Below are 14,467 nucleotides of genomic sequence, written 5' to 3' on the forward strand. Positions count from 1 at the left end.
GGGGGCAACGAGCTGAGGAGAATCAGAGCAGCGAGGAAAGACGTTCTTTTTTTTTTCCTTTTTTCTTTTCTCTTACTGCTTACAGGTTAGTTACGACGACATATAACGATTTAATTTGGTTTGTTTTCCGGCGGCTATGTTATCTGCGTAGAACATTAGATTAATTCATCGATCGGTACTTTTCAGAAACGTCTTTTTTTTTTTCATGTTTTCATGTACTAGCAGAGCGGCCCATGCGTTGCAACTGGATTTTTTAAAAAATATGGTAACTATTCAACCTTGTGAGTATATTTGAAAAGACCTGAAAAGGCAGACATCTTTTAACTTCAACTATCAATACCAGATGAAAAAAATACCTATGCGTTGCAACGGGAAGAAAATATAATAAAGGAAAAGATGAGAAAGATTTACATTATGTAATTGATTAAAATACAAATTCTTGGACTTGGACTCCTAGCTGTAGATTGGGTCTTTTGTGAATAAACCTGGACTCCTGGCCTGCTCCGGACTAACCTGGACTCCCAGATGGACATGGGCACGATGAACGAACGTACATGTAATTTTTTTTTCTATTAAAGAGCTCCAATTATGAAAATTAAATCAAATTGATAATTTTCTGTTCGTCACATCGATATTTCCTTCGTAAATCCAATCTAGCGACAGCCTGGCCTCCGTTCTCGCATGCACTTTGTCTCTACCATCGGTGATTGCTTTCCCTGTGGAAAAGAAAAACGCATCCACACGGTGCGGGATTAGATTCCTGATCGATTCGGATCGGGACGGAATGGATCGTGTTAGCTCCCTGCTGCCACCGGCGTGCCTCTCGTCGTTCTGCGCAGCGGCAGCCGCCACCTTGTTGGCGTCCTCCCTGGTGGCCAGCTTGTTCACCGGGAGGACTTCCGCGATGCCGCCCATCACCACGTCCTTGAGTGTCGTGGCCTTGTTAATCTTCTCCCCATCATCATCGGGTGGTGCCTCATGTTTGCCTCGACAGCCTGAGCGCCGCAACAACCACACGACTGAGGATGACCCTGGACAGGCGAATAGCCCTGTGGCACTCATCTCGTCGTTCTGCGCAGCGGCGCCCGCCACCTTGTTGGCATCCTCCCTGGTGGCTAGCTTGTTCGCCGGGAGCACCTCCGCGACGCTGCCCACCACGTCCTTGAGTGTCGTGGCCTTGTTAATATTCTCCCCGTCTTCATCGGGTGGTGCCTCATGTTCGCCTCGATGGCCTGAGCACCGCAGCAACCACATAGCCGGGGATGACCCTGGATAGGTGAATAGCCCCGTGGCCCTCATCTTGGCGCCTTGCACCGCCGCCACGTTGGCGGGGTCGACAGGCTTGGATCCCAGAAAAGGTCATTGATGGTTGTAGTAGTAACATATCAACACTGAGATACATAGCAAATGTAAATTCGTTGAGCTACACCCTCTAAATTATCACCATAGATTGGCTCATCAGTAATACTCCAGATCAACACGGCAATATGGAATTCACACGATTTACACAACAACTCATATGTATAAAATTTAGAGATATTTGCGAGGTATGTACAAATTCAATATTTTTGTGCACGTGTTATAAGTATACAAGCAATCTTATCCATCAATATTTGTTTGATATTCACCCGGTGCAACGCACAGACATATTTGCTAGTCTTTTAAAATAAGTACAAATCAAGTCCCTCGATAATATTAAGAACAGTTTTATATGATGTGACACCTACGTGGCTCGCTAACTTCATATGTCTACATGGAGATTTCTTGGCATGCCAATCAAACAAAAAAAAATGGAAATTGGTTGGACCCACATGTAAGCTTCTTCAAGGAAAAAAAATAAAAACCGCAGTAAGCCCCACATCTCACTGATACAATCTCCATCCCTCATTCTGCCCGGGCTGGGCTCGAGCTCAACTAGCACAGCGAGCTGATCCCCTGTATCCTCTACCTCCCTCTCCATATCCCTGCTTGCCACGTGCACCTCTCTATCGAGCTCTACAACGGCGCGGGGAGAAGTTAGGAAGGTGTGTTAATCTACAGAGGACGGATGGTTTCGAAGTGTAGCTACCGTAGCTCGGGAAAACTCCGACCTACAATAAGAGAGTTAAGCTGATGCACCGCTTAACAACAACTGACGCAAACACTGTGGGAGGACGACGTGGGGTACCGTGGAGGGCGAACTGGAGGCAATCGAGGTGGAAGAGGTGTTGGACAAGCTGCGAGCACGCGGAGATGAGGGCATAAACATCGTACATAGATGGAGCAAATGTTGTCGGAGAGCTAGAAGAGAAATTAGTTAGAGGGCTAGCTAGAGGGAGTTGGCGGTGACCCGGAGCACTGGGTAGTGGTAGTTGCCCACCACGGCGGTCATTGGTGAGAATCGCCCACAGCAGCTTCAACAACACCTCCTACGTGACCACGGCCATGACTGTCAAAGAAGGAGAGCTGTTGCTGAACCATCTTAATTTGAAGGAAAGGGAAAAGGGATTTGAGGGAAGACGTTGGAGCGTCAACCTTTGCAAGGATGCTCGATCGTCTGAATCTGGCGCTGCAGCTCGACCTCAGCGATGAGGTAGCACAGCATAAGCTCGACAACGAGGCAGCCCAACCCATCCCTCTCCCTTGTCCGTCCTATCCTTCTCTACTACCACATATAGTCACCCCCTCCTCTTCGGGCAACCACCGTCGTTGCCGCCTTCCTAGACATGAGTTGACGAGCTCGATCTCCCAAATTCCCTCGCCTCCATTCTCTCCTCCTCTGCAACACCAATGGATTCCCCTCCTCTTCGGCCACTCACCACTGCTGTCACCTCCCACGGAAGGGCTAGCGAGCTTGAGCTCACCAGAGCCACCACTGCTGACTCCTCGTCAGGACTTGGGAGAAATAGGAGGAGAGGAGAGCAGAGAGAAGCCGGTCAGGAAGGAACCATATTTTTAGTTCTTTTTTCTAATTGGAATGTGACATAAGAACCATGTAGACGCCACGTCGAGTGAAGACTGGATCAGTGCATCGCATAGGTGCCACGTGAACCGAAATTGTTGTCTATACTATCGAGGGACTCAATTTGCACCAGTTTTATAAGTTAGGGACTATATTTCCAATTTTGTGGTTAAGAGATATTAATGGAACTCATATCACAGTTGAGATATCAAAAGTGGACCTTTTCCAATTAAGGTTTAAGAACTGATTTTGCCGTGCCATGATCTATGAAATTTTACCGCACTACTAGAAAAATAATTTTTAGCAACGTTGGCCTTTTATTTTTCTAGGCAAGTATGACCATTGGAACCAAATAGCCGCCTAAAAAAATACAAACCCGGTTGAAACTCATTGTTTCGCAGGCGGACCATTTAAGCAGTCCGCCTGCAAAAATACCCTTCATTTTTATAGGCGGATCTCTTATTTGGTCCGCCTGCGAACATTGGCGTGGAATATAAATACAGCGGATGAGTCTCCCCCACCCCACGATATTTTCTAAGTCCCAGTCCTCTCCCCTCCCCTCCCCTCCCCCTCACCTCTCCCCTACCCTCACCTCACCTCTCGGCCTCTCCCCAGCCGCCGGCCGGAGGCGGTGCACGGCGGCGCGAGCGGCGGAAGGCGGCGCGGATGCGTGGTGGCCAGCGACGCGGGGCAGCTCCCCTCACTCCCTCCCTCCCAGATCTGGCCGGGGGGGGGGGGAGGGGGGGCGGAGGGGGAGGCCGGTGGCCGGTGGCCGGCAGCCGGCGGTGTGGAGCGGCTCCCTTCCCTCCCTCCCTCCCAGATGTGGCCGGAGGGCGGGAGGGGGAAGCCGGTGGCCGGCGGCGCGGGGCGGCTCCCCTCCATCCCCCCTCCCAGATCTGGCCGGAGGGGGGAGGGGGAGGCCGGCGGCCGGCGGCTGGCGGCGCGGGGTGGCTCCCCTCCCTCCCTCCCTCCCAGATCTGGCCGGAGGGGGAGGGGGGAGGCCGGTGGCCGGTGGCTCGGGGCAGACCAGCAGCAACAACGGCGAGGAGAGTGGAGTCAGCGGCGTCTCCCCTCCCTCCTCCCAGATCTGGCGACGCAGAGGGCAGTCGCGGCAGCAGCTACCGCCGGTGACGGTGAGGGTGGAGGCGGCGCATTTGTTTTGATTTTTGAAATGATTTTGAAAGTTATTGTGATGCGTTTGATTTGATTTGTGAATTTAATTGTGATGCTACTATGATGCTTTTGTGAATTTGTGAACTACTGGATTGGATTGGGGATTGGATGGGGGAATGGGAAGCCGGCGCCGGCGAGCGCCGGATTTTTTTTTTGTTCCCTCGCTTTATTTTCGCATACGGGTGGCGGACCCGCCTGCGAAAATCACCTATTTTCACAGGCGATGGGATAGCGGCGGATGACTCCCCGCCCGGGAAAACCGTATTTGGCCGCCTGTAAAAATTATTTTTCTAGCAGTGCGGAAGGGAATTAGAGAGACTACACTTGTGTAAAAAAAAAAACTTATTTGTAACAGGTGAAGTCCCAAATTTCTAATGGTTTGTAACCAGTGTTACAGGCGATGGGTTAGTGCTTCGAGTCCAAATCTCTAACAGTTTCTCAATTGTTAGAGATTAATATAAATCAATCGAGAACTTTTACGGTGTTTGCAAGCTACGTAGAGATATTGGGAGTTGGAGACTATTGATTAATAGATGGGTAAGGTACTAAATAAATTAACGGTTTTGCTATTTCACTTACGATTGCTTGAGCTTCAGTCTTTCGATTTTTCGTTCGTAGGTTCTTGTTTATGTAGATCTTGCAGTTACAGCTCAACGCTTTCAAGCTTGACACTACGGTCGTGGTTTATTTTTATAATAGCTTGATCATTGTCAATTCTTGAAATAAGTTTTTCAAAAGGGTTAAATTGTCAAAATTTTAGAAGCGTATAATTGTGAGCGCATTCTCACTCACGCACCAACTTGCATACCTCACTAAAATCCTATTGCACCTATCTCTATCTCTACTATTATAAAAATTAAAAATGTTTTTGTCGGTAGTTTAGTACGTCAACCGTATTTGGGTCGGTTTTCAAGTTCGTTCGTTTTTGAAAATACATATCTGTGTTTTAGTTGGATTTTAAGTTTGTTTCCTTTTAGAAGTATAAAAGGAGCCGTATAAGAAATCTTTTAAAAAAACTCTCATGCTAACTTGAGATAAAATATAGACTCCTAATTACAGCTCATGATTTTTTGAAAAAAAATATCCAAGCAAATTCCCTCTGTGAATTTTACCCTAGCTAAACTGTATAACAATAATAAAATTAAAATAGCATTACACGTTGCAACGCACGGATGATTTTTCTAGTATATGTAATATTAGTTTGCATTTAAATTTAAACCCTAATGGTTAGAAGTATGCACCTATGACTCTACTACGAGCACACCACCGGTGCTTACCCCCCAAAGCACAACTTAGATCATTTTTAAAAAGAATTATCTCTATAGTTAAACAACACAAGTTATTAAAAAGAGATGTCATAATGACAAATCTAGTAATATAGCTTTCATGTGTCCAATTTTGCTGATGGCAACTGATAAAAAAAAAATTAGATCTGACCCACACCAGTTTTAAAGTGTGGAATAAAAAGAATGACATGCAGTACTATGATAGTTGTGGTTGTAGGTGCATAGCTCCATCCATTAAGTTCAAATTCTTGTGTTCATAAATATAATGGAGGGTAATTATAAGTTGGTGCAGAGACTTAAAAAATATATTTTCTTTGTTATGAAAAAAATGAGTTTCGGAAAGAAGCATACAAGCTAATTCGGAGCAATTTGCACTCAGTATGGATTTGCTGAAACACTAAAGTACAGACTCATCACTTTTCTTATGCTACTTACTAGTAACCTTCTTCTGAAAAAACTTAATTAAACAATTCCACTGGCAAGGTTAGGTAAGAACTGGAATATCTCAGTTACTATCAGTGGGCGAGCTGGTCGTACGAGCCGGAGGCAACAGGGTTGGCTGCTGATTTCTTTTCACCGTTGCGTTGCTATCATCCAGTTGGGCTGTCCACCAGACCACCACCACTCAGCATCGCGTATCCGATGCTCTCTTTGACCTCTGTTGTTTATTTAAATTGTTTTTTGCTCCCCCTCTGACCAGCACAGCAGCTATAGCTACACTGGTTTCAACTTTCAACTCATTCTTTTTGTATACAAAAATACGGCAGATTTTGTCATGATCCGATCAGAGCTCACGTACGTACGTACAAGCTTGATAACATCACCAGAAATTCAGAATTAATTCAGAAAGGACGCACGCGTGCACAGTTTAGGAATGTGCTTCAGTTGCTTGTTCGTGTGCAAGACTGGACAACACTATATATGTTGCCCCGTACCTTTCGATCAAGCTGTTTTTAATATCCCGATCTGGACTGTTGCTGGTGCAGGGCAACATTTTCTTCTATGAAGATGTGACTTGGCTGCTGCTGCTAGGGGCCGGAGAACCGAGAATCTGTGGTTTCTGTACTCGACTAGTGATTTCTTTGGCGATGGTTTTCTGTCACCAACAGGGAGCTAGGTGGAGTTTTGTCCTTGAGAGGACCGCTACTCGGTTTTTACATATTACAAAATGTTATATTTTTTTCTTAAAAGAATGACAAGATAATTAGTATATTATACATCTTTACAAACATGTAACTTCATATTCCATCTATATGTTATCTTATCTTAACTACTTTAAAAAAATGGTAAATTTCCAAACATCACATTGTTTTTCGTTTGTCGGTCCGCTTAGTACGCACGATCCGATTTTCTTAGTGTACTAGAAAAAATACCCGTGCGTTGCAACGGGTGAAGGCTATTTTAATCATGTTATTGTTATGCTAGAAAAATGCACGTGCTTCGTTATGGGTAAAGGAACAGTTAAATGCTATAAAGTCTAGAGTTAACATGTATATAGTAATGTTTCAAGATAGATAAATTATTCATTAGGCTAATGATAATCACGATGGATAAAAACACACTCTCTCTCTCAACCCTTGTGTGACAAACTGTGATATCATTGCACTGGTAATGGTTAGGTGAATGAAATTTAACCTCAATGATTTATCGAAGCACCTTCATAGTTATCACAAATGCATATTTGTGCTTGGACAATTAATCCGCTCTACGCGTGTAGGATGTGAATGATGTCCCTAACACATGGTCCCGATGATTGTAGCATTGGAGAAACTGACGTCCGAGCAACGCACCTTTACGTATAAGTAAATAATGAATTTTTTGGGAGTTCATTAATTATTTTAAACTACATTTTTCTGGCACTTTTATAATCTTTTTTCATAATTGATAATTGCTATAACATTGCATTGATTTATAATCACAATGCAACAGTATACAGCTATGCTCTAACCTACAAAACCTGAACAGTGCCAGCCGTACCATGCCGTTCCTTTTTCTTTTGTAGAAAACCTCTTAGCGTATGATTAATTGAGTTTTATTATTACAAAAATTAAGGAAAAATATCTAGTATTTTACATCAACTTGTATATAGAAAGTTTAAAAAACACGCTAACAAAAACCGAGATAGAAGGAACGGATGCATGGTGTGAAGTTTCACACCATGCACATATTCAGTTTTCATGTTTTAAAAAAATATCGGTTGGTTCACGTGTTTATACTGATTTTTTTATATAATATAATTATAAGATTTCAGAATCACTAAAAGTCTGTTGAAGAAAGAGGTGCTGAACTTTTGATTTTTCATCCATCGGATGTGCATGGTCCGTGCTAGTGGTTGAGAGAAAAAAAAATACACGCAAATATGATTTGAGAGAGGGAAGGAAAGTAGACTTATTCTAGGGCCTAGGTAAACATATATTTATATTGATTTTTGTGTACATAATCTAATTATTTTCAATTTTTGAATTAAAAACTAATCCATTAGAAGATAATATTTCATAATAAATAAAAATCTGTATGATTTGAGAGAGGGAAGGAAAGTAGACTTATTCTAGGGCCTAGGTAAACATATATTTATATTGATTTTTGTGTACATAATTTAATTATTTTTAATTTTCGAATTAAAAACTAATTCATTATAAGATAAGATTTCATAATAAATAAAAATCTGTTGAAAAAAGAGAAAAAAAATCGGGAAGCAAACTGTGCAAGTAATAATAGGTGTACGAATGAGAGAAAAGTGGGAGTCGAACCCGGGTGGCCGAAATAAAAACCTTCATCCCTCACCAAGTGGGCAGACTACTAAATGTGAGAAGTGATTACATGGAAAGTACATATACCGTATCAAACGTGGTTTTGGAGTAGATAAAAAAATGCCCGATCGGGCTGTTAACCGGATTAAATCCGGTATATATAGATTTCGTCATCGCGCTCATGTACGTCTAGAAGTCTAGGTCCGTCCGGAGTAGGCCATGAGTCCAGCTCCGTCCACAAGCCCAACCTACGTCCTGGAGTGCAGATCTGTCTACGTCGTCTCCTACTCCGCTCTTTTTCACGCGATTTTACAGATATCACTTGCAAGGCAAAATATACAAATATGGGCGCATGCAAGACAAACATTACATATCGGAACATACAAATAGTAGAAACACACAAGAAAAAACATATCGCAGCACAAGACAAAACAAACCGCAAGGCTCTTTCTTTATGACGTCAGTTTACCTTCGATCAGTATCGATTTCACGTTATCATTCAACTGAACTCTAAATGCAGTTACAAGTACATTAGATTTATATAAGTCAAGACATTCTATTAGATTTATAATTACTTAGTGTCCACACAAGCTAGAATTACTGTTTGCATAATCAGTATTAATAGTTAAAATAACATTATGGGAAGGGTTATGAAATAACTAATACAAATAGAAGAAAAATAAATTTAACTACATATTGTTTATAGTCAAATTTGTTTTTCCCCTACTTATATGTGTTACATTTAAACATACATATTTATGGAGTAATATATATTAAATTAATTTATACTATTATTTTCTTAAAAGCATTTTTATATGACATGTAAAAATGAGGAACAGACTTCCCACCAAACACTATAATTGTTGCTTACTCCCTCCGTCCAAAAGAAAATTAATTTAGGACTGGATGTGATATATTCTAATACAATAAATCAGAATAGGATGTATCATATTTAATATTATGTTGGTTTTTTATGGGATGAAGATAGTAGTATTTTGTTTAGAAGGACGAGTAGAACAATGCAGAAAGGAAAATGCTCATCTGCACTGCACTGCAGGGGTGGCGGCTTCTTGCCTTCTTGTTGTGTATTACTAGCAGGCTAGCAGCAGTAGTACTTTGACCAGGCAGGTAGAGACGACATTATGAAACTCATATGTCGTTTGCCGCGCTATATGAAGCCAGCTCGGCGTGCACCAGTTCGCCGCGGACAAGGAGGAGCCACGGACAAGGAGGAGCTAGCTAGTGAAATAGGTGTGTTCCGTGCATGGCGGCCACCGCGGCTTCCACGATGTCCGCGGCGGCGGCAGTGACTCGCCGGATCAACGCTGCCCTCCGCGTGGACGCCACCAGCGGTGACGTCGCGGCCGGCGCCGACGGGCAGAACGGGCGCCGGTCGCCCGTGGCCAAGCGGGTGAACGACGGCGGTGGCGGCAAGGATGACGTGTGGGTGGCCGTCGACGAAAAGGACGTGTGCGGGGCCCGCGGCGGCGATGGCGCCGCCCGGCCGCCGCTGTTCCGGACGTACAAGGTCAAGGGCAGCATCCTTCATCCTTACAGGTTCCTGATCCTTCTTCGACTGATCGCCATCGTCGCCTTCTTCGCGTGGCGCGTACGTCACAAGAACCGCGACGGCGCGTGGCTGTGGACAATGTCCATGGTCGGCGACGTCTGGTTCGGCTTCTCGTGGGTGCTCAACCAGCTCCCGAAGCTGAGCCCCATCAAGCGCGTCCCGGACCTCGCCGCCCTCGCCGACCGGCACTCCGGCGACCTACCCGGCGTCGACGTCTTCGTCACCACCGTCGACCCCGTCGACGAGCCGATACTCTACACCGTGAACACCATCCTCTCCATCCTCGCCGCCGACTACCCGGTGGACAGGTACGCCTGCTACCTGTCCGACGACGGCGGGACGCTGGTCCACTACGAGGCCATGGTGGAGGTCGCCAAGTTCGCCGAGCTGTGGGTGCCCTTCTGCCGGAAGCACTGCGTCGAGCCGAGGTCGCCGGAGAACTACTTCGCGATGAAGACGCAGGCGTACAAAGGCGGCGTCCCCGGCGAGCTGATGAGCGATCACCGGCGTGTGCGGCGAGAGTACGAGGAGTTCAAGGTCAGGATCGACTCCCTCTCGAGCACCATTCGCCAGCGATCTGATGTGTACAACGCCAAACATGCCGGCGAAAATGCGACATGGATGGCTGATGGCACACATTGGCCCGGCACATGGTTTGAGCCGGCTGACAACCACCAGAGAGGGAAACATGCTGGAATTGTTCAGGTATTTGGGCACTACACATGTTTAATTTCTGTCTACAATCTTGTCCGGACAATTTGTATCAGAGTGAATGGTTTTTTGTGTGTTTTTGATAGGTTTTACTGAACCATCCAAGCTGTAAACCGAGGCTTGGATTGGCGGCGAGTGCTGAGAATCCGGTTGATTTCAGCGGTGTCGACGTGCGGCTCCCCATGCTGGTGTACATCTCGCGCGAGAAGAGGCCCGGATACAACCACCAGAAGAAGGCCGGCGCCATGAACGTGATGCTCCGCGTGTCCGCGCTGCTGTCGAACGCGCCGTTCGTCATCAACTTCGACGGCGACCACTACGTCAACAACTCGCAGGCGTTCAGGGCGCCGATGTGCTTCATGCTCGACGGCCGCGGCCGCGGCGGCGAGAACACGGCGTTCGTCCAGTTCCCGCAGCGGTTCGACGACGTTGACCCGACGGACCGGTACGCGAACCATAACCGCGTCTTCTTCGACGGCACCATGCTCTCCCTCAACGGCCTCCAGGGGCCCTCCTACCTCGGCACCGGCACCATGTTCCGCCGCGTCGCGCTCTACGGCGTGGAGCCGCCGCGCTGGGGAGCGGCGGCGAGCCAGATCAAGGCTATGGACATCGCCAACAAGTTCGGCAGCTCGACGTCGTTCGTCGGCACGATGCTGGACGGCGCCAACCAAGAACGGTCGATCACGCCGCTGGCGGTGCTCGACGAGTCGGTCGCCGGCGACCTCGCCGCCCTGACGGCGTGCGCGTATGAGGACGGGACGTCATGGGGGAGAGACGTCGGGTGGGTGTACAACATCGCGACGGAGGACGTGGTGACCGGGTTCCGCATGCACCGGCAGGGGTGGCGCTCCGTGTACGCCTCAGTGGAGCCCGCCGCGTTCCGCGGCACGGCGCCGATCAACCTCACCGAGCGCCTCTACCAGATCCTCCGATGGTCGGGCGGCTCGCTCGAGATGTTCTTCTCCCACAGCAACGCCCTCCTCGCCGGCCGCCGCCTCCACCCGCTGCAGCGCGTCGCCTACCTCAACATGTCGACCTACCCGATCGTGACCGTGTTCATCTTCTTCTACAACCTCTTCCCGGTGATGTGGCTCATCTCCGAGCAGTACTACATCCAGCGGCCGTTCGGCGAGTACCTCCTCTACCTCGTCGCCGTCATCGCCATGATCCACGTGATCGGCATGTTCGAGGTGAAGTGGGCTGGCATCACGCTGCTGGACTGGTGCCGCAACGAGCAGTTCTACATGATCGGATCCACGGGGGTGTACCCGACGGCGGTGCTGTACATGGCGCTCAAGCTCGTCACCGGGAAGGGCATCTACTTCCGCCTCACGTCGAAGCAGACGGCAGCCAGCTCCGGCGACAAGTTCGCCGACCTGTACACCGTGCGGTGGGTGCCTCTGCTGATCCCGACCATCGTCATCATGGTCGTGAACGTCGCCGCCGTCGGGGTGGCGGTCGGCAAGGCGGCGGCGTGGGGGCCGCTCACCGAGCCGGGGTGGCTCGCCGTGCTCGGGATGGTGTTCAACGTGTGGATCCTGGTGCTCCTCTACCCGTTCGCGCTCGGGGTCATGGGTCAATGGGGGAAGCGGCCGGCCGTGCTGTTCGTGGCGATGGCGATGGCCGTCGCCGCCGTGGCGTCCATGTACGTCGCCTTCGGTGCACCGTACCAAGCTGAGTTGTCAGGTGGTGCTGCTTCTCTCGGAAAAGCGGCGGCGTCGCTGACCGGGCCATCCGGGTAGGGACAGTTCGATCGCGTTTGATTTGATTTGAATATTTGATTATTTTCTTGGTGCAATAATTGGTTGTTACTTCTGTTATGTCGTTACGTCATAGGAGCGGCTGACTATATTGCTAGTCTGCTCTATACGAGTGAGACTTGGATTGTTCTTCTTTAAAAATGACAAGATTTGAATTTCTCCAGCGTGATTTGTCGACTTTATATGTTCGGATATATTTTACGGCTTTACTCTGTTCGATTTTTTTTTTAACACAGAAGACGTTCGCAAATACACAACTATGCTAGTACATCTCTAAAAGTCAAGTGCACTAATTTTAACCTATTCACTACTCCATCAGTTTCAGGTTATAAGACGTTTTAACTTTGGTCAAAGTCAAACTACTTTAAATTTGACTAAGTTTATAGACAAATATAATAATATTTATAATACCAAATTAGTTTCATTAAATCAATAATTGAATATATTTTCATAATAAATTTGTGTTGGTTTGAAAATGTTATTATTTTATCTACAAGCTTAGTTAAACTTGAAACAGTTTAATTGTGACCAAAGTCAAAACATCTTATAACCTGAAATGGTAACCTGAAACAGAGGGAGTAGTCTATATAGGCTACTCAGCTACTTGGGTGATACTTGAATTTTTGTTTTGAAATTACGATGATTTGAATTTGTTTGACATGACATTTTGACTCTAATTAAGTTCTCTTAAATAACTTTTTATTGAATTTTTGCATTTAAAGTTTTTTAATTACGCAGAAGATGAGAGCACATGGACATATTAGTGTTGGTGAATAGTAATATATTGATTGTAAAAAGGGCAAAAGATGTAATATATAAGTGGGAAATCTCTTACCTCAGAAGCTAGATTTTAAGGTAATTAAAAAGACTATTTACGATCCTACGAGTATATGTAACTATATATGCACTAATTTTAACTTTGCACCCAAGTACTACACTAATTTTAACTTTACACCCAACAAATGGAGGTCAAGTATAAATCTTTTATCATCTTCAGAAATTAGAACTATAATAGTTAATCTAAGGGGTTGTTTGGTTTACTTCCAAAGATTGTCCCATCTCATATTAGACAAATTTAATCAAGTTAGCTCATTATTTAATTCATGGTCACACTTATGACAAGATGCCCTTTCATTTTTTATGCTGTCACGTGTTATCAACTAAAAAAAGTGTGCTTTTCTTTTGCTAGCTAAAGTGGCTTATTTTTGTTAGCCATAACTCAGGTGTAACATCCCGTCTCTCCCAGCCAGCCCACCTACATATGATATCTTTTATAGGTCATAGACTGCCCTCCCAACACAACTCCAGGCCAAGCACGCTTAACCTCTATTGGTATTTAATACGGACACTGATAAAATCCGCAAGCGTACGGATATACCGATGTAGCACTTTCCCTACGGAGTATTATAAGGGTATCGAATCCAAGAGAACGTGTGTGGTCAAATCTTCCTCTGGTTCATCCAAGGATACCAAGCAAAAGATAGGCCAGGATAGAGAGGATTTACTAGTGAGAAACAGTGTCTAGGGAAAGCTTAACTTTAATCCTAATGCAATACTTCAGGCACTGGCAACCCGCTATTCCCAGATGTCGCTTTACTACGTACCCGGACAGGGAGGACTTAAGTGATCTCGAGGGCTGTCACCACCTCTATACCTACCTCAAACGTTCTGTGGGATACGCAGCAATTACTGGATAATAATTACCTAAACACCACGTCTAAGGAATTTCTATCTACTTTTGTGTTTATAACTCACCAAAGTAATCACTATATTTTAGTTGATTATAGTGAACAATAATCCCGTATGCTATTTAGGAACTAACTAAGAGATAATTCTCACAAGATAAATCTAAATTACTCAAGAAGAATATTATATTGAATTCAGAGTAATAAACAGAATAAAAGAAATAGGACAAGATTACCGGCAACTCCGGAATTCTTCCGACCTCTTCTACTCTACTCTCTTCCTATTCTAGTAGACAATATTGTACAATAGAGCCTCTTATAATTCGGCTCAAACTTGGAAGTGTGTGTGAGAGTGAATGAAGTGTGGTCCTTTTATAGGGCAGTTATGACGGTTGTGTGAAGGGGAAATGTCCGAACTGCCCCGCAACCGTCATTGGGAGAACATCTGGAATGTCCACGCCAAACCCTAGGATCAACGGCGATCAGGGGGTTCGGCCGAACCTGGGCTGGGCCCTCCTGGCCTCTATCCATTTCTCGGAGTTTTAGGTTGATTCACTGATGTTTTGATTAAGTTCACAACCCATCCTT

At 45.8% G+C, this 14,467-nt stretch overlaps 1 protein-coding gene across 1 annotated transcript; it reads left to right on the top strand.

Moving 5' to 3' along the window:
• The first annotated feature begins 9,272 nt into the window (after window positions 1–9,272).
• On the top strand, window positions 9,273–12,357 carry LOC127779049 (mixed-linked glucan synthase 2). Its single transcript, XM_052305728.1, has 2 exons — window positions 9,273–10,425; window positions 10,518–12,357. The coding sequence occupies exons 1-2, from the start codon at window positions 9,415–9,417 to the stop codon at window positions 12,174–12,176; spliced, it is 2,670 nt and encodes an 889-aa protein (XP_052161688.1). The 5' UTR covers window positions 9,273–9,414; the 3' UTR covers window positions 12,177–12,357.
• The last annotated feature ends 2,110 nt before the right edge of the window (window positions 12,358–14,467 follow it).

Source organism: Oryza glaberrima, chromosome 7 (genome assembly GCF_000147395.1).
Source record: "Oryza glaberrima chromosome 7, OglaRS2, whole genome shotgun sequence".
NCBI classification, from domain to species: domain Eukaryota; kingdom Viridiplantae; phylum Streptophyta; class Magnoliopsida; order Poales; family Poaceae; genus Oryza; species Oryza glaberrima.